Source organism: Borostomias antarcticus (assembly GCF_949987555.1).
Source record: "Borostomias antarcticus genome assembly, chromosome: 2".
In the NCBI taxonomy this organism is placed as follows: domain Eukaryota; kingdom Metazoa; phylum Chordata; class Actinopteri; order Stomiiformes; family Stomiidae; genus Borostomias; species Borostomias antarcticus.
The window spans coordinates 33,108,332-33,129,276 of NC_140235.1; the positions used below are offsets into that span (position 1 = coordinate 33,108,332).

At 51.6% G+C, this 20,945-nt stretch overlaps 1 protein-coding gene across 2 annotated transcripts in view; it reads left to right on the forward strand.

Annotated features, from left to right (window-relative positions):
- The window catches only part of LOC311326700 (uncharacterized protein), a 101,554-nt gene that overhangs the window by 42,594 nt on the left and 38,015 nt on the right, over positions 1-20,945 (forward strand). For both annotated transcript variants that reach the window (XM_084459639.1, XM_084459638.1), the window contains exons 4-6: positions 1,358-1,471; positions 4,454-4,612; positions 11,950-13,386. In XM_084459639.1, the coding sequence (XP_084315765.1) occupies positions 1,358-1,471; positions 4,454-4,612; positions 11,950-13,386 (1,710 nt within the window). The remainder of the gene's footprint in view (positions 1-1,357; positions 1,472-4,453; positions 4,613-11,949; positions 13,387-20,945) is intronic.

Consider the following 20,945-nt stretch of genomic DNA (forward strand, 5'->3'; position numbering starts at 1 on the left):
ACACAATCAAGCACACACACACTGTACGCGGACGCGCGCGCACACACACACACACACACACACACGCACACACACATGGACCACAGGGACAGGGACATGCACGGCGGCACCGCTGTTTTCAAATCAATCATTGACACTGCCGATGGGAAGTCCCCATCAAGCCCTGTCTGGAAACTCAAGCAACCCACCCCCCTCCCACTCTCTCTCTCTCTTTCTCTCTCTCTCTCTCTCTCTCTCTCTCTCTCCTTTCTCTCTCCTCTCTCTCTCTCCCTCGCTCTCTCTCCTTTCTCTCTCCTCTCTCTCTCTCTCTCTCTCTCTCCTTTCTCTCCCTCCTCTCTCTCTCTCTCCTTTCTCTCCTCTCTCTCTGTCCTCCTCTCTCTCTCTCTCTCTCTCTCTCTCTCAGATACACACACACACACACCATGCACACACACACCATGCACACACACACACACACCATGTACACAAACACCATGCACACACACACAAACACACGTACACCCTGGTCCGCTGTCTGGGGTTTGGAGTGTCTGTAACTCTGGGTGTCGTCCTGTCCTTTCCTCTCACTGTCACTCTCCATGGAGGCTGCAGGGGTGCGTAGGTGGGGGCGGGGTGGGGTTGGGTGGGGGGGACGGTTGGTTTGGGAAGGGTGCCCCCCTCCCGCACAGACACAGGCCCAAACAGCCACATCGGATCAGGCAGCCAGGGCCTATAAATGGGAATCAGGCCCCCCTGAGGCTTGGCAGGCAAACGGGGGAGGGGAGGGTGGGTTGGGGGGTTTGGGCTGGAGAGGGCGGGGATGGGGGGGCGATGGGGGGGGGGGGGGGGGGCGGGGCGGACCAGATTCAGACAGCACGATGTCACTACGGCCCAGACTCTGGCCAGCGCCGGGCTGTGTGGTCACAGAGAGAAACACGGCAGAAATCCAACTGGACTTACCTACGTGAACACCGGCTCTTATTTTAGGAATACCGGCTCTTATCTTAGGAATACCGGGTCTTATCTTAGGAATACTGGCTCTTATCTTAGAAATACCGGCTCTTATCTTAGGAATACCGGCTCTTATCTTAGAAATACCGGCTCTTATCTTAGGAATACCGGCTCTTATCTCTTATCTTAGGAATACCGGCTCTTATCTTAGGTGTCCCAGTTGTGCGGTTTATCTGCTCGCTAGTGCGGTGTCCACGGGAGGTGAGTGAGCGAGGGGTGTGTGTGTCCACGGGAGGTGAGTGAGCGAGGGGTGTGTGTGTCCACGGGAGGTGAGTGAGCGAGGGGTGTGTGTGTCAGCGGCGGCGGTGCGTGTCGGAAGAAGGGGCGGAACTAATACGAGGTGATCCGTGTTCCCGCTACCCTGCAGGTTCTAAAATCGCGCCGGGGGGACCGATGGCAGCGTCACACCCAGAGCCGCAGGGCGAGGTCCGTCCCAACTCAGATCAGCGGGCCTCCTTCTCCTCCGCGGACTTCCTCTCGGGTAAGACCTGGCGCTTTACACTTTCTACTGGGGCGTCTGCTCCCAGCTCAACTCCCACAGGCGTTGGTGAAGAGGATGTCTGAACATTTACAAGCAGTGTGCAGTATCTTAAAGTCAGGGCATGGCCAGGTAGCCCCTCCCCCACACACACTCTTCCTGTGATGCGACTCTCCGCCTCTCTGACCTCTGCTGTACTTGTGCCGTTGTCTTCCTCACTGGTCCTTCATTGCTCACACCCTTCTGTATGAATATCTCCCACTGTCTCCTCCTCCCTGCTTTCTCCTGCTGGTCCCTCTCTCTTTCTCTTCCTATCCTCCTTCCCTGCCCGCTCCCTCTCTCTTCCTCCTGTCCTCCTCCTGTGTCCTGCTCACGTCCTCCAGGCTCCATGGCAGACTACCCCGACGAGATGATGGACACTGGCCCACTGGGAGCTTTCTCAGGTGGACGCTCTAACACAAACGCTATCAGTCAATTAGGCTGTGTGTCCACCAACGAGCTGTATGTAGCTGAACAGCGCCAAGCTTACAGCTGCGTAAAGCGCACTAGAGCCGGAGTTTAGAGCTGGCTAGGCTACCGATGTTTTACAGCTACGTTAGCAACAAATGTCGTGTTTTTGCAGACTGCAGATTAACTAGCCTGTTCGCTGTCTCTGCGGTTTTGCAAAAAAATGACCGCTGTCGTCATCAGAACAGCCGTTTACAGCCTGCGCTCTAGCCCAAAAACTTTTTTCAACTGCCAAAAAAGCCTAGAGCTCACGGCGCTGTAGCACTAAAAAGCGCTGGGAACAGCTCTCGTCCCTATAGCGCCCTAGAGCTCATTACCCATTGTAAACAACGAGAAAACAGCGCCAGCTCTAAAACTCTAAAACACTCATTTCCCAGGGAGGGGACGATATAGGAGAACTGTAACAAATTCTTCCCTGACCTCTCTCGATGTGATGATCGAGCAAGCTCCTGGAAAATGCTGGGTACTGTGCTAGCTACAGTATATCATAGTAGTGTTGCTAGGTGTTCAAAACATTAACACCTGCCTGTGAATGGAACATCATAGCGTCACTCAGACCTACCCAGCTTGGAGTGCTAGATGATTTTTTACCTTGTGTGTTCATTCAGTCACAAATACAAACTGGCTGTTTTGAAAGATATTCTTGAGTGATGACTTCTTCATTGACAATCAGACCACACTATATGCATGAACTAGATTTGGCATTTAAAATGAGAATTGAACAGTGTGAAAATGCAGTATGTAGTACAGTATGTGGTTCCATAGAGAATTTGTGAAAAAAAAGTGCTCTCATCCAGAGACTCGGTTCTCGTCCAGAGACTCATTTCTCATTCAGAGACTCATTTCTCATTCAGCAACTCGGTTCTCATCCAGAGACTCGGTTCTCATCCAAAGACTCATTTCTCATCCAGAGACTCATTTCTCATCCAGAGACTCATTTCTCATCCAGAGACTCATTTCTCATCCAGAGACTGAGCTCAGACGAGTCCCTGTTCTGAGAGCAGGGAGTGTGTGATGTGATGTGAGCTGAGTGAGCTGAGCTGGTCCCTGGGCCCGGCCGCTGTCTGACGGTCTTCCGCTAGTGAATCACTGCTGCCTGACACACACACACACACACACTTGCACACGCGCACGCACACACACACACACACACACACACACACACACACACACACACACACACACACACACACATAGGAAGTGAGTAGCTGTGAATGAATCCCCACCAAGGATGAACCAGATGCAGCTCTCTTTTATTGGGAGTTCGATTGGAGTCATCGCCCCGGCACTTCAGTCAATACAGCAAGATCAACTCTCATTGATCTGAGATGTTCTGATCCGGATTCCAGATGTTCTGATCCGGTTTCCAGGCACGCCAGCCTCTGCCAACCTCTCTGGTGATGTCATGCCACCCGAGGGAGGCCTGCCTAGCAATACCATGTGATGGGGAAAACTTCACATGGCGTCGTCACAGAGATGAGCAACTGTTAATGAGTGTGACCTGTTCTCTCCGCCCCTCATCCAACAGGACAGACATATGTGGTTGTGAATCATATTTTGAACTTTCACACAAAGGCTCTTCTGACTGACATTCATTCCGTTGCCACGTTGGACGAGTAATGGCTTCCTATTCATCGGTGGTCCGTTGTCACCTGCTGGCCTATTCAATCTTCTCCCAGACTGCCTGATTGCCGGCGCTGTTAAAAGGCCATGTCTCCGTCTGATTGGACTCAGTCGCTCTGATTGGTTGACTTGTCTCTCAAAAGGGAATGTGAGATTGCAAACCCATTTGTGGAAAGTATGAAACTTCGACCCATTACGTTTTGGAATAGAGAATAGGAATACTTTAAACCTATTTCCTTCCACAGTAAAAATCCTAGTTTCTGTATCATGTTTCTCTATTATCTGTGGTATTCTTTAACCCTTACTGTCCTGGGGTTATTTTGGCCGTTTAGGCATACTTTTGACTTTGCCTCTATATACCACTTTACATATGTTTACCCTGTCCATGTTTGGTATCCTTTTTTCAGCACAAACTTTCAGCACAAGTTATATGACCTGACAATTATTTCCTCACTTTGATCATCATGTTTCTGTATCATCTGTGGAATTATTAAACTGTATTATCTGTGGTATTCTTTAACTGTATTATCTGTGGTATTCTTTAACTGTGTTATCTGTGGTATTCTTTAACTGTGTTATCTGTGGTATTCTTTAACTGTATTATCTGTGGTATTCTTTAACTGTGTTATCTGTGGTATTCTTTAACTGTGTTATCTGTGGTATTCTTTAACTGTATTATCTGTGGTATTCTTTAACTGTGTTATCTGTGGTATTCTTTAACTGTATTATCTGTGGTATTCTTTAACTGTATTGTCTGTGGTATTCTTTAACTGTGTTATCTGTGGTATTCTTTAACTGTATTATCTGTGGTATTCTTTAACTGTTGTGCTGAGTGTCCGTCTGTCTGTCCTGCAGGTTTCTCCCAGCCCGACATGGGGGTGGGGTTTGTCAGCGTGTCGGGGGGCGTGGCTCCCCTCCAGGCAGAGAGACCTCCCAGCATCGCCGAGCCCCAGACACCTCCACTCTCGCTGGGGTCCCAACCCAACAAGCAGGGCCTTATGGATCTGTCCGCAGGTGAGGGTCGGACACACACACACACACACACACACGGAATACCTAACACAGTCCCTGGGATGAAGGATGTTTCTCATTAGTTTGAAAAGCTTGAGTGTGAGAAGCTACCTATGTATTTCAAAGACTTACACCGCATCCTAATATAGCTTGCAAGCGAACTTGAGGCGACATCAAGTGACAAAGTGTCCTGGGCCGTATTTCCGAGTTTCAATGTACCTTAGCACTCTAGAAAGGTTTCTAAGGTCGGCCTATACCTTAGTGAGGGAGCTGTTTTCCCTACGAGTGTTTCCCAGACTATCCCGTAGCGCATTGAGGAACATCGTTAGACGAGCTGGTCAGATACATCGTTAGACGAGCTGGTCAGATACATCGTTAGACGAGCTGGTCAGATACATCGTTAGGTGGAGCTGTCCCTGGGTGCAGTGCTGGAAATGAATTAATTGATGCCGCATGAATCGATTGCCCATTTGTTAAGTCAAATAAATGACTTTTTAATATGACAAGCATTGTCATAATCATTTTACCCCAATCTAGGTTTACCAGAAAGGAATCTATGGCTACTAAAGCTCATCTGCTAATCTATTTAAGAGTCAAGGCGAGACCTCGCCTTTGAAACTAACTGGGACGAGTTTGTCAGCGTAACGAGGGAACAATTTAAATATACGTTTTAAAGCCATCATGTTCAACTTTTGAAATGTAAGTAAAAGAGGAAAATGCTAACATCTTTTAACGTGAGCTTTACTTCGGAAAATGGATTGCGGTAATGTGATATACGTTGGGTGACTAGTTTAAGGAGATCAAATCCTATTTAGACCGGTATGGTCCTTTAAGAAAGGTATACCTTAGTGTCATGCCCGGCTCAGAGGCCATGACAAGAAGGGGAGACTTAAGCCAGGTAGCGGGAATAACAAAATATATTTTTTAACCAATAACCAAATAAAGCTTACAAAAACAAACATGAGGTGTGTCCATCAGTAATCAGTGGTGTAAGTGAGTGGATGCATGGATGATATGAATGCGAGGTGTCGTAAGATGTAGAACAAAAACTGCCACAAACACTAAATGCCACAACAGAACAAAAAGTCAGCGTGGAGAATAGGTCTCCCCGAACAATGGGGGACGCCTGTATATAAGCCAGCTCCACCAGGTGTAGGCCATCAGCCGCCAATCAGCCCAGCTACCGGCCGGCCAGGGACACAGGTTCAGGACTGACGGTCTGCTTGCAAGGTAGCCCTGTAGGGGGAGACAACAGCACAAGCACCACAGGACAACGCCAACAGAACCGCAAACAGGCCGTCACATTAGCTAAGGAGGCTCTGGGAAACAGCGCACCATCTAAAGCGAGAGCTTACGACGCATGTAGAGCAGCGCTATGACGGCTCTGGGACATGACGCATGTAGAGCAGCGCTATGACGGCTCTGGGACATGATGCACATAGAGCAGCGCTATGACGGCTCTGGGACATGACGCAGGTAGAGCAGCGCTATGACGGCTCTGGGACACGTAGAGCAGCGCTATGACGGCTCTGCGACACATAGAGCAGCGCTATGACGGCTCTGGGACATGATGCACATAGAGCAGCGCTATGACGGCTCTGGGACATGATGCACATAGAGCAGCGCTATGACGGCTCTGGGACGATGAATGTAGAGCAGCGCTATGACGGCTCTGGGACATGATGCACGTAGAGCAGCACTATGATGGCTCTGGGACATGATGCACATAGAGCAGCGCTATGACGGCTCTGGGACATGATGCACATAGAGCAGCGCTATGACGGCTCTGGGACATGACGCAGGTAGAGCAGCGCTATGACGGCTCTGGGACATGACGCAGGTAGAGCAGCGCTATGACTGCTCTGGGACATGATGCACATAGAGCAGCGCTATGACGGCTCTGGGACATGACGCAGGTAGAGCAGCGCTATGACGGCTCTGGGACATGATGCACATAGAGCAGCGCTATGACGGCTCTGGGACATGATGCACATAGAGCAGCGCTATGACGGCTCTGGGACATGACGCAGGTAGAGCAGCGCTATGACGGCTCTGGGACATGATGCACATAGAGCAGCGCTATGACGGCTCTGGGACATGACGCAGGTAGAGCAGCGCTATGACGGCTCTGGGACATGACGCAGGTAGAGCAGCGCTTTGATGGCTCTGGGACGATGCATGTAAAGCAGCGCTATGACGGCTCTGGGACACGACACAGGTAGAGCAGCGCTATGATGGCTCTGACATGACGCACGTAGAGCAGCGCTATGACGGCTCTGGGACACAACGCACGTAGAGCAGCGCTATGACGGCTCTGGGACACGTCGCACAAAGAGCAGCGCTATGACGGCTCTGGGACATGACGCATGTAGACCAGCGCTATGATGGCTCTGGGACATGATGCACATAGAGCAGCGCTATGACGGCTCTGGGACACGACGCAGGTAGAGCAGCACTATGATGGCTCTGACATGACGCACGTAGAGCAGCGCTATGACGGCTCTGGGACACTACGCACATAGAGCAGCGCTATGATGGCTCTGGGACACACGGCCCTGATATCTGCTGTCCGATGACGCTTGCCTGGGGCTTTTTGAGCCTTTTCTTCCAACTTTATCCGATGGATTTTTTTTGAGTTAGGTTACTGTATGTTGTTGAGCCATTAGTGTTTTTTCCCCCAAAAAAACTATGAAATGTGGGCCTATGGAATTCAACAAAAACATGTTTACATTTGTGAGGATCATTCTTGCTTTTGTAATGATTTCAAAATTAAATGTTTGATGAAACGACTATACATATACTGTATATGCTATACACAATGCATATCTTATGTTGTGAATATAAATAATCTTATATAATCTTAAATAATCAGGTCCCCGGATGGGATCATATAATTTTATTTCTAGGCAGTTGCACTATTCTTTTATATTTTCTTCCACTTTATACCCACGCAAGTTGGTGAACAATTATTTTCCAGTCAATCCCCATCCATCCCAAGCACACATAGCTATTACCCTTCATTAAGGTTACCTCAAAATATTCCAAGTGTCTGTTCCGTGAGCCCCATTTAGCCACGTTTGACCAGTTTTGACCAATGAAAACAGTCAGGACGCGCAACAGGTCTGCGAAGCGCCAGAGGAATAGAGCCAAGCGAGCAATTTTCCAAGCGAGCGAAACGTCGTTTGCGCTGTTCGGCGACTCACAGACCTGGTTAGGAGCTGGTTAGGACCTGGCTAGGATCTGGTTAGGTGCTGATTAGGACCTGGTTAGGATCTGGTTTGGACCTGATTAGGATCTGGTTAGGTGCTGATTAGGAGCTGGTTAGGATCTGGTTAGGTGCTGATTAGGATCTGATTTGGACCTGATTAGGATCTGGTTAGGTGCTGATTAGGAGCTGGTTAGGACCTGGTTAGGAATACTGGAAGAAATTCTGTTTTCACTTGTTCGCTTCTCTCGCTCGCTTAACGTCAGGATTATGTGTTATGAGGTCAAGCCAGGTGCATTTGCAACAGTACATGAAACTCAAGTTCAAGATCTACAATTATTAATTCCATGTTACCATTTGAACTGACAAGATTCAACTCCTCCCAGATCCACATAAAACAAACTTCACTGGACCCTCTGATGCACTTACCTCTCTGGTCCACTGGGTGGCGCTACATTGAGGAGCTGTAGATATCGCTCCACCTCAGTCTACTGGTGTGAGGGGTGGGGGGAGAGGGTGGCTGATGGCTTAGAGCAGATCAGCAGGGGGTGGCTGCTTCCATGGCTGTGAGTAGGGATTTCCCATGAGCCTCGTGGAGAGCTGGGTGTTGGACGGCATTGCGTAACGGCACAGCTGAGACCCAATGGTGCCACTCAGCAGTCGGTCGGTGGCGTGTAAAATACCATGCCGCACTGGCCCCCATGCAGCTTGTGTGTGTGTGTGTGTGTGTGTGTCTTACTAATGGCATGCAGAGTAATGACTCTATGCCCCAGACAGATTGAGAGCCTGAGGGAGAAATATAAACTACTCCTGGACGGGTTAGGGTTAGGGTTAGGGACTCCCACAGTTTGACTCTGCGCAGTGATTCATTCAGAATCCAGTAAACCCACTGAGGCTCAGTCTGTTCTGTTCATATGCCCAACATTCTGCAGCTGAAGGTCTCTGGGATGAGAAGGTGCTGTGGGATGAGAAGGTGCTGTGGGATGAGAAGGTGCTGTGTGATGAGAAGGTGCTGTGGTAGGTGCTGTGGGATGTGACGAGGTGCTGTGGGATGAGAAGGTGCTGTGGTAGTAGCTGTGGCAGGAGCTGTGGTAGGAGCTGTGGAAGGAGCTGTGGCAGGAGCTGTGGTAGGAGCTGTGGTAGGTGCTGTGGTAGGTGCTGTGGTAGGAGCTGTGGTAGGAGCTGTGGAAGGAGCTGTGGAAGGAGCTGTGGTAGGAGCTGTGGTAGGAGTTGTGGTAGGAGCTGTGGTAGGAGCTGTGGTAGGAGCTGTGGTAGGAGCTGTGGAAGGAGCTGTGGAAGGAGCTGTGGAAGGAGCTGTGGTAGGAGCTGTGGTAGGTGAAGGAGGCGCTGTGCCCTGACTCACCAGACGCCCCCTGTGGTGTCAGAGATGGTTTTGATCCCCAACAGCTCCCAACAACTACAGGTACTTTAACAGCAATTAGCCAACAAAAGACTGTACCGGCTCAGAAAGCTATTAACTTGTTAATTTCTTGGTGTGTGAGCGCAGTGTGTCGGCAAGACTGGGATCCTGTGGAGCAGAGGCTGACACAGTATTGCAGCGACTCCATTTTGTGTCAAACCGTAGCTGTGGTTTAGCCGTGGGTCCAGTCATTCACCCGACCTTCCACTCAAACAGCTCCCAGGCCCGGGTCCATAGAGGGAGCCATGACAGAAAGAGCACCCCCACTCATACAGCTCCCAGGCCCGGGTCCATAGAGGGAGCCATGACAGAAAGAGCACCCCCACTCATACAGCTCCCAGGCCCGGGTCCATAGAGGGAGCCATGATGGAAAGAGCACCCCCACTCAAACAGCTCCCAGAGCTGAGGAACACGTGCTCTTTATACTGTCTCCTGTTCCTGGTTTGTGTCATGTGTCATTGTGTCATTGTGTCATGTGTCGTGTTAGTGTTAGTGTTTGTGTCCGTGCGTGTGTGTGCGCGCGTGTGTGTGTGTGCGCGTGTATGTGTGTGCGTGTGTGCGCGCTATGGGGTGTGATTAGTGCCAGCACACCATACTGAAACGCTTGACTTGCGCCTACTTAAGAAGACGCGATGACATCAAACGTCTAAACGCACGTGTATAATTTCCATTGACAAACAATGGAGAGACAGACGTCTCATAGCTGTAACGTACCTGTAACGCAGACGCTGTGCACATGTTGTTTACACGTATTGCACATCGTGTGCGTGACGGCAACACTACAGGTTAGATGCGCCTCACATATGCGACACCAACACTACACATGACAGTTTGGTAAAATCATAGATGTACGTACGTACGTACGTCTTGTAATGTGTGCAGAAATTGCATAGCGACGTGTCAAACGTGCCAGTGCCTTGCTAGCGCAGCAGACGTGTTAGCGGCCGCACGTGTAAGGTCAGTTGCCTTTAAATCATAGCTGGTTCTAATCTCGTCCTTGCCAATTGGTAATGCATTCTCAATAAATGGAATTCGCACATGTTAAGCAACTTGTTTTTAATAAAGCCTAATATCTGAATGACTCTTTCTTCGCAATTTAAAACAAATGTTCAGATACACGTGTTTCTTGTCAATAGAGGACGCTGCAGCACCGTCAGCACCAGTTCGTGCGCGCTCTTATTTGAAAATGTAGCGATAGTGGAGATAAAACGACACATATCTAGGAAAGGTTATGCAAGGAGGGTCCTGGAATTTGATTGAGTGCAAATAAATATTCTTAATTTTTATTCAATATGGACAAATGAGCCCCGTCCGCAGCTTCTAGTGCCCGCTGACTTAACACGAGCGTGCAAACGTTACATGCATGTGCGCAAAAGTGGCACGGCACTTTTTACACGTCACCCTCTGAGAATGCGAGCGACTCGTAACGCGTGCGAATATGCACGCCTATTAATCAGCTCGCCAAAGTACCTTTATACACGCAATGCAGGCGACGAAAGCACTGAGTGTTTGTTACGCTGGCACGAATCACACCCCATAGCGCGCATGTGTGTGTGTGTGTGTGTGTGTGTGTGATTGATTAATGTACCTCAAGGCCCCAGAGAGCTGCACCCAGAGCTGCTCCAGTTAGAGTTTCCGTCATCAGTAAGCAAAAGCCAGAGACAACTGGGCCAAACCAGCCCAGCCTTCCTGGGTAATAATAACTCCTCTACTCATCCTTTTATATTCCCTCCTCTGCTTCAGAACAACTGCAGCTCCACTCTGCAGGCTGAACTTATTTGTTGAGTCTCCTGACATGAACTACCTCATTATTCACAACACTGAGGAGACAAAGCTGTCGTCTCAGTTAAGACCTGACTGACCCTAATTGATGCTTTGCAGAGAACTCGCTCAACAATTGGTTTTTTTCACAGTTTGAGCGTGACATCTTTCTTTGTGCATTTTGCCAAATGACTTCAAACTCCTGGCAGTTTGGGCTAGGGTTAGGGTTAGGGCTATGGTTAGGGCTAGGGTTAGGGCTAGGGTTAGAGTTAGGGTTAGGGTATCTGCATGTGTGTTATTGGTGCATTTATAGCCCTCCTCTTTGAGGTTAGCTTGAGTCTCAGCTCGTCCCGAACCCTCAGAGTGCGTGAGCAGTACAAACCCACACCCAGCAGCTTTGAGTCAGCAGCCCAAGATGAGCATTCTGTTCCAACCCCCCCCCCCTTCCACTCCACAATCACATCCTGTAGGCGTGACTGAAGCAGTGAGTCAGAACTGAAGCAGGGAGTCAACTGAAGCAGTGAGTCAGAACTGAAGAAGTGAGTCAGAACTGAAGAAGTGAGTCAGAACTGAAGAAGTGAGTCAGAACGGAAGCAGTGAGTCAGAACGGAAGCAGTGAGTCAGAACTGAAGCAGTGAGTCAGAACTGATGTAGAGGTAGCGTCCTGAACAGGACCAACATTCAGTTGGGACAGATGGACGATCAATCAACCCTCAAACTCAAGCTTACTGTGTACTGTTTATGTCTCCTGTATGAACTATAATGTTGTTGTCTGTCTGTCTTTAAATAAGAAGTCAACTACAACATTTGTTGTATGTATGTGTGTGCGTGTGTGCGTGTGTGTGTGTGTGTGAGGATGTGTGTGTGTGTGTGTGTGTGTGTGTGTGTGCGTGTGTGTGTGGCTAAGCTAGGTCTCTCCTCTTTAAACTCTCTCCCCTCTCCACATGCAACAAGGTTCCCTGGACGACTGCTGGCCAGGCGAGCCCTGCCTCCCCTCTGACCTCCCCTTCACCCCCAGCGTTTCCACGGTGATCAGCCGCCACGCCGGCCAGCTGGCAGCGAGCCCGGAGGACCCGCCCGACTCCGGCTGGCCCCACAGAGAAAGCTCCGCCTCCGCCGGTGGCGAGGAGAGGGACGGCGACCGCGACCGCAAACATCAACAGCAGAAGAAGAAGAAGAAGAGGAGGCCCAAGGACGAGCAGGGCTACGACCACCAGGAGGACAGGTCCCACCCGGACGTCCAGGACGCGGCGCCATCGGAGGGACACCACCACAGGGCGTCCCCGCGCAGGGACCGGGGCGGAGACGGGCACTGGGAGCGGCAGGAGATGCCGGGCCGCAGCGGGGGCCGGGGCAAGAGGGGCAGGAGCAGGAAGAAGCTCCCAGAGGAGTGGGGGGTCACCGCCGAGCCCTTCGTCCCCTCGCTGGCCTCTCGGCCCCCAGACCTGAGCCTCCAGGAGAGCCCCTTCCCCGAGGCGGCCCCTGTCCTGGGCCCCGCCAGCCCCGACCCGTACCCGGACGACGGCTTCATCCCCGCGTCTCTCTCCCAGGATCTGCTCTCTCTCACGGCCACCTCCCCTCCGGCGACCCTGAGCTCCGAGCTCCAGCCCACCGCCGCCCCGTTCTGCATGCCCCCAGGCACCCAGGGCGCCTTCTCCCAGCAGGGCAGCTTCCCCGCGGCCCTGCGCCCCGACGACCCGTTCGCCGCCAGCTACCACCACCTCCTCATGGGTAGTGAGAACGCTGGTCTCGGGGATACTACAGAGCCCTTCTCCCCCGCCTTCTCCACAGGAAGTGACGTGGGGAGCAGGATGAGTGAGCACGGCCATTTTGATCATAACATCTCCGTCACACAGCCTTACATGCAGGATGTCCACATGGGCGAGGTCCTGGTTTTCAGCCCCAGCAAACGACCAAGCCCCGGCCTGTCCCCGATCGAGACGCCCAGCGATGTCATCGCCTCAGCTCCACCCCTCTCCCCTTCCGAGGGCCCCTGGCTCTTCAACGACTCCCACCTCAACAGCAACAACAACGGCGACTCCTTTGACTTCAGCGACATGTCTACTCCCGGCCCCCCCGCCCTCGGACTGGCCCTGGACACCCCCAGCCCAGCTCCCCTTCGCTCGCCCAAGACCACAGCCGAACACCATCACAAAGAAAACAAAGATGCTAAATCTTCAGCCCAGAAGCAGTCCAGGAAGCCCCGCCCTTCCTCTTCCTCCTCCGCCAAGAGCCCCACCTCCCCAGGCTCAAGCAAGTCTCCACCCCAAGTCTCGCCGGTCCTAAGCCCCTCCTCTCCGGCAAACTCCGGCCTGAACCCCACAGCCAAGCCCTTCTTTCCCAGCTTCACCGACCCCCTTGAAAATCCTGTGGTGGCTCCTGTCATGGAAGGTTTGTTGCAGTGGTGTGTGTTATCCACTAGGGGGTGGATAGCAGAGTAGACCCATACCCTCGCATGTGTGTGTGGGTTCGAGGCTGGGCTGGGAATGGACCACCTACCTGACTAACACCTGGGCTCCACTTAGCTATGAATAAGGGATTTGGATTGGCTTGGCTTTGTTTGGAGGATGGGTCTCTTACCCACAATGCACTGCCACTGTCCTGGCAGTGGGCTGGACCGTTCCCGTCGTTAACAATGCGTGGTTGGTGGGTGTGGCTACTACTAACCGCACCTCCGTGAGTTGATTCCCATAGCATCCCAGAGTCTGCGGTGTTCTCTCTCCTTCACCAAACCTTCCTCTTCTCTCTCCTTCCTGCTGTGCAGGCGTCTTCATTAACCAGGGTTTCTGTGTGTTCACTGTGTCTCTTGGGGCTGTGTCTCTCGCCCTTCATGTAAACATTAACATTGTTTTCCTCGTTAGCTCACAGCCAACGTCCGTTCTCTAGTCTCTGTGGAGTCGACCGCTGCAGTGCATGATCCAACGCTAACCAAGGCATGTCTCACAATGGCCTTTCAATCAAGTCACATGCTAATTGATGTTCTCCTGTTTTCTAATTCCATGTCTTGGCGATTTGCATCCATCCCCCTGGCAACTGCTCCACGAATAGGTAAGTCCCAATTTCTCCTTATTATTTAGTCTTGTTTGACTCAGTTGGTCCTTTATTATTTTGTCTTGTTTGACTCAGTTGGTCCTTTATTATTTAGTCTTGTTTGACTCAGTTGGTCCTTTATTATTTAGTCTTGTTTAACTCAGTTGGTCCATTATTATTTAGTCTTGTTTGACTCAGTTGGTCTCATGTGACTGAGTTGATAAAAGTGGCAGAACTTTGAGTTCCGAGAACAGAAATATATTCTGCTACAAAATGCACTACGGTGACAAACCCATTATGAGGCTCCCTGAAGCGTACTTACCGTACTTACTGAAGCGTACTTACCGTACTTACTGTACTTACCGTACTTACTGAAGCAGGCGATCAAGTGTTTGCATTCAAGTGATAAATCAGTGGTGTTTGTCTTTGACCAAGGCTAGGGGCTGGTTGAAGGCTAGGTGAAGGCTAGGTGCTGGTTGAAGGCTAGGTGCTGGTTGAAGGCTAGGTGCTGGTTGAAGGCTAGGTGCTGGTTGAAGGCTAGGTGCTGGTTGAAGGCTAGGTGATGGTTGAAGGCTAGGTGATGGTTGAAGGCTAGGTGATGGTTGAAGGCTAGGTGATGGTTGAAGGCTAGGTGATGGTTGAAGGCTAGGGGCTGGTTGCAGGCTAGGTGCTGGTTGAAGGCTAGGTGCTGGTTGAAGGCTAGGTAATGGTTGAAGGCTAGGTGATGGTTGAAGGCTAGGTGCTGGTTGAAGGCAGGGCAGTTGGAGTGGACCGGGTCTAGAGGGGGGAGGAGGGTGTTTTTAAGGGGAGGCTGTCGGAAGCGTTTGGAAGCTCCAGATGCTGGTTTGCCTCTCCTGGCTCTGGCAACCCGCCTGGCGATGGCAACCCGCCTGGCGCGTTCACGGTGAGGCCCTTCATAAGCTACCAGTGTTCTGGCACCCACCTCACACACACCCACACACTCTCACACCCACACACACACACACACACACACACACACACTCGCACACCTCACACACACACACACACACACACATTAGCGATGGCCAATGAGCTTCCAGGCACTCTGCCTCAGCCTCCACCGACTACATCCAGGATGGTCTCACCTGCTCAGAGCGCTTCCTACCGCGATGGTCTCACCTGTTCAGAGCGCTTCCCCCTGTGATGGTCTCACCTGTTCAGAGCGCTTCCCCCCGTGATGGTCTCACCTGCTCAGAGCGCTTCCTCCCACGATGGTCTCACCTGCTCAGAGCGCTTCCTCCCGCGATGGTCTCACCTGCTCAGAGCGCTTCCTCCCGCGATGGTCTCACCTGCTAAGAGCGCTTCCTCCTGCCAGAGAGATGTCATATTCCTCAGTCCATTCTGGAATCTCCCAGGGAGAAGTGCTGTACGAGAATAAACCCAGATTTGTCAGTGTTATCATTGCATGCAAGTGGCATGAGCCCCTCGAGGTACAGCTGTCGCATTCACAGCCAATTATTAGACTTCGCCTTCCCTTTGAAGATATGTCAGACCCCACATCCACATTATTTTACATCCAGTTCCTCTTTAATGAAGAGTTAAGTGACACCTCCCCCCTTCAGATTCACTGTGGAGAAATTGTCTGTCGAGTACCGTGTATATGAAATATTAATGTTTACGAGGGTGCCGCAGCACAAGCTGCCTCTATTAATAGATCAGGTTGACATGTAGCGAAGCTCAGCAGCCAAGCCCAGGATTTATGGGCATGAGGTGAGGACGATTCGGTATACCGTCTCATGCCGCATCATTTCCTGTCCCTGCTTCCTCTTACAGTATGAGGTTGTAAAAGGAGCCTGACCAGTTACTCCCTTGTAAGACAGGCAGAACCGTTGAAATGGAGTGTGGAATAATGAACCCGACAATTAAGGTGTTTTGATCAGTGCCCAATGCGGCAAATTCCACCTTGAGTCAGAGAAAACAATGGGATCATTGTTCACCTTCAAAATGGAGAGTAGAATTGCAGACTGAGCAGATGCACTCTGTTCTTTTTAATTTGAGAGCTACATTGTCTGTGTGTGTGTGTGTGTGTGTGTGTGTGTGTGTGTGTGTGTGTGTGTGTGTGTGTGTGTGTGTGTGTGTGTGTGTGTGTGTGTGTGTGTGTGTGTGTGTGTGTGTGTGTGTGTGTGTGTGTGTGTGTGTGTGTGTGTGTGTGTGCGTGTGCACAGTGCGTGAGACAGAGAAAGAGCTGTGATTAAGCCTGCTCCAGTGATGCCAGGGTGGGCCGGTGTCACTGAGGGTGATGTTTAAGCCCGGTAGGAGACGGGACCATGCTGTCCCTTCCCTCAAACAGCTGGCTTAGGGTGCAGATTTGGCTAGGCACGCGTGTGTGTACGTATGTATGTGCATGCGTGTGTGTGTGTCTGTGTCTATTTTTGCTGTTAAGAGGTTGATGAAGGAAGTAGTGTTGTGCTAATTTATGTTTTGGAAGTCTTCTGAAAAGCTAAGTGTCCGTGTACCAGCGTACCAGCGTACCAGCGTACCAGTGTACCAGTGTACCAGTGTACCAGTGTACCAGCGTACCAGCGTACCAGTGTACCAGCGTACCAGCGTACCAGCGTACCAGTGTACCAGCGTCTGTGTGTAGCAGTGTACCAGCCGGGTGAAACAGTCAGAGTGTCTGTGCTTCTCTTTCAGGGCCAGAGATTAAACACCCATCAGCCTCAGTGAAGGAGCCGTTGATCAACAGATGTAATCCTTCTCATGTGGTTCAGACCCAATCAGCCTTTTCCTGGAAACATTTTCCCCCCTATCTGAAGTAGACTTCGCAAAATATGGACTTTCACTTTCAATTTTCAGAGCTGCTGACAGCAATTCAGGGATTTTTTTATCTATTTATTTATTTGTTTATTATTTTTTTTAAATCTTCCTGAGACAGATGTTTCATAAGGTGCGATGGCAATTCCTGTCTGAGTTCAGAATGTGTGTTTCTAGCTGCTGTCGTCCCCCTGTGTTCTTAACAGAGTTAGGGTCATTCTGGCCTCGCTCTCATTGTTATCTGTGGCTGTATTTACAGTGCAGATCAAGGACCATATCCTTTCCCAGTCTAAATCTTCATTCATTCACACACACACACACACACACACACACACACACACACACACACACACACACACACACACACACACACTCACACACACACCAACCTCTCCTCCCCCTCTTCTGGTTTCAGAAGTTAAGTGAGGGTTAGGGTTAGGTAAGCGAACCACAGTATCCCATGTCACTGAGACACAAAGCGACTCGCTGAGTCACAGGGTTATTCGGGGTTCGCAGCCCTGAAGAGAAGAGCAAGACTGGTTTATTTCAGCTGGTCTTTGGCCTCTGGTGCTTTTCAGTGTTACTAAGGGGAGGTTTTCTTCAATGGAGCATCCGGGGTCTAATCCTGGAGCGTACGTATGACTCTGACATACTGTTTCATGACAGACTGTGTGTGTTCTGTGCTGATATGTTGGGTTAGGGTTAGGGTTAGGGTTGTTTTTTAGATGGGGTTATTGTTGTAATAGATTCATAGTTCATACAATAATAGCTTAAGGAATGGGCTGGTCTGAGCAGTTAGCTAGTCAGAGGCATTCTTTAAGGGATGGTCTGAGCAGTTAGCTAGTCAGAGGCATTATTTAAGGGATGGGCTGAGCAGTTAGCTGGTCAGAGACATTCTTTTCCGGTTATCTGGGCCAGAACGAACACGTGCGGTCAAAGAGGTGAGGGAGACAAGGTTGTGTGTTCCAGCGAAGTTTTGTGTCCTGCAGTCGACTCTATGAAGCGCATGGCCCCCTGGGAAAACAGGGTTTGCTCTTCACATGCACCATGATTGTACATCGAGACAGGGGCAAGAAGTTTGCTTTCTCTTTTAAAACCACTTAGCGCTACTAATTACAGCGCTGACCCTTGTAAACAGAGTGTGTGCCATTGGCCGCTCTTCTGTGTCATGATTCTAACAGAGAAGTAATCATCTCGTGAGTGCACTCGTCTCGTACTGTAGGTGCTTTTACCTGCGTCACAACACAGCGCTAAACTTCACAGAGCCATCAATCATGCATCCATTCAGCCCCCAATGAAATATGTCCGGATGTGTGCGCGTCTGTGTGTGTATGTGTGGATTTGTTGTGTGTGTGTGCGCGTGTGGGTGCGTGTGTAGTTATAAATGGGTCTTCTGAACAAACAAGGACAGCCCCCCATGGAGACAGGCAGGCAGGCAGACAGGCAGGCAGATGAACCTGGCCCAGAGGAGCCCTGGCAGGTAGAGGAGCTCTGGCAGGTAGAGGAGCCCTGGCAGGTAGAGGAGCTCTGGCAGGTAGAGGAGCTCTGGCAGGTAGAGGAGCTCTGGCAGGTACAGTAGAGGAGCCCTGGCAGGTAGAGGAGCTGGGGCAGGTAGAGGAGCTCTGGCAGGTAGAGGAGCTGGGGCAGGTAGAGGAGCTCTGGCAGGTAGAGGAGCTGGGGCAGGTAGAGGAGCTGGGGCAGGTAGAGGAGCTCTGGCAGGTAGAGGAGCTGGGGCAGGTAGAGGAGCTGGGGCAGGTAGAGGAGCTCTGGCAGGTAGAGGAGCTGGGGCAGGTAGAGGAGCTGGGGCAGGTAGAGGAGCTGGGGCAGGTAGAGGAGCTGGGGCAGGTAGAGGAGCTGGGGCAGGTAGAGGAGCTGGGGCAGGTAGAGGAGCTCTGGCAGGTAGGAGCTCTGGCAGGTAGAGGAGCTGGGGCAGGTAGAGGTGCTGGGGCAGGTAGAGGAGCTGGGGCAGGTAGAGGAGCTGGGGCAGGTAGAGGAGCTCTGGCAGGTAGAGGAGTTTTGGCAGGTAGAGGAGCTGGGGCAGGTAGAGGAGCTCTGGCAGGTAGAGGAGCTCTGGCAGGTAGAGGAGCTCTGGCAGGTAGAGGAGCTGGGGCAGGTAGAGGAGCTGGGGCAGGTAGAGGAGCCCTGGCAGGTAGAGGAGCTCTGGCAGGTACAGTAGAGGAGCTCTGGCAGGTAGAGGAGCTCTGGCAGGTAGAGGAGCTGGGGCAGGTAGAGGAGCTGGGGCAGGTAGAGGAGCTCTGGCAGGTAGAGGAGCTGGGGCAGGTAGAGGAGCTCTGGCAGGTAGAGGAGCTCTGGCAGGTAGAGGAGCTCTGGCAGGTAGAGGAGCTAGGGCAGGTAGAGGAGCTCTGGCAGGTAGAGGAGCTCTGGCAGGTAGAGGAGCTGGGGCAGGTAGAGGAGCTCTGGCAGGTAGAGGAGCTCTGGCAGGTAGAGGAGCTCTGGCAGGTAGAGGAGCTGGGGCAGGTAGAGGAGCTCTGGCAGGTAGAGGAGCCCTGGCAGGTAGAGGAGCTGGGGCAGGTAGAGGAGCTAGGGCAGGTAGAGGAGCTGGGGCAGGTAGAGGAGCTCTGGCAGGTAGAGGAGCTCTGGCAGGTAGAGGAGCTGGGGCAGGTAGAGGAGCTGGGGCAGGTAGAGGAGCTCTGGCAGGTAGAGGAGCTCTGGCAGGTAGAGGAGCTCTGGCAGGTAGAGGAGCTAGGGCAGGTAGAGGAGCTGGGGCAGGTAGAGGAGCTCTGGCAGGTAGAGGAGCTGGGGCAGGTAGAGGAGCTCTGGCAGGTAGAGGAGCTGGGGCAGGTAGAGGAGCTCTGGCAGGTAGAGGAGCTCTGGCAGGTAGAGGAGCTGGGGCAGGTAGAGGAGCTCTGGCAGGTAGAGGAGCTGGGGCAGGTAGAGGAGCTCTGGCAGGTAGAGGAGCCCTGGCAGGTAGAGGAGCTGGGGCAGGTAGAGGAGCCCTGGCAGGTAGAGGAGCTCTGGCAGGTAGAGGAGCTGGGGCAGGTAGAGGAGCTGGGGCAGGTAGAGGAGCTCTGGCAGGTAGAGGAGCTCTGGCAGGTAGAGGAGCTGGGGCAGGTAGAGGAGCTCTGGCAGGTAGAGGAGCTAGGGCAGGTAGAGGAGCTGGGGCAGGTAGAGGAGCTGGGGCAGGTAGAGGAGCTCTGGCAGGTAGAGGAGCTCTGGCAGGTAGAGGAGCTGGGGCAGGTAGAGGAGCTGGGGCAGGTAGAGGAGCTCTGGCAGGTAGAGGGGCCCATGGGAGATGTGCCTGGCGCAGGGCTCAGCCTCCTGGGAGTGTTGATGTGGCGTTTCACACAGTCTGGAAACAGGAACATGGTCTCTGGACACCGAGCAAACATTTATGTACATATTTGGAGAAGGCCATACTGTGTAGGTAGAGTCCTGGTTGTGTTGTCTGGTAGGCAGGGATGGAGGTGATGGTTTTGTGATTAGAGGGTAATTGTGTACTAGGCGCATGGCGGACCTGAGTTCATAGAATAGGTTAATGGATTTTGTATGGCGGTTGTGAAACGGATCTTATTGTTGTGAAAATGGCAGGAAAGGTCAGGAAAGGTCAGGTTGTTTTTAAGTTCCCCGGTGGGTGACAGACAGTTGGATCTGCTTTTGGAGGGGGGGGAGGCAAGAGCTGGCTGGTTTCCATGGTGACTGAGGAGCAGTTTATGTTGCCATGGGGACAAGACCAGGTGGTAAGAAAGTAGACGGATGCTAAAAGCTCTTAATGCATTGTATACAACACAAAAAACACACACACTTATATAAGACTAAGAAACACACACACGCAGTAGAAAGCACTTGCTTACACACCAACAGTAAGCACATGCAGCACAGTGCTCACTTTACATTCCACACCCACATGTTAACCAAGTCATAAACAGAACACACGCGCGAGCGTGCACACAACACACACACACACACACACACACACACACACACACACACACACACACACACACACACACACACACACACACACCAGCTACTGTGGATCAGTGTGTTAATTATGAAATATTCATTAATTACATGATAAGGAAGCAGCCCAGGGCTCGTTGCCAATGTGGAGTGTGGAGATTTCCTCAACCATGGAGGCAGTGACACTAGAAAGATAATGGTGTTGATCACCCCCAAAGAATGAT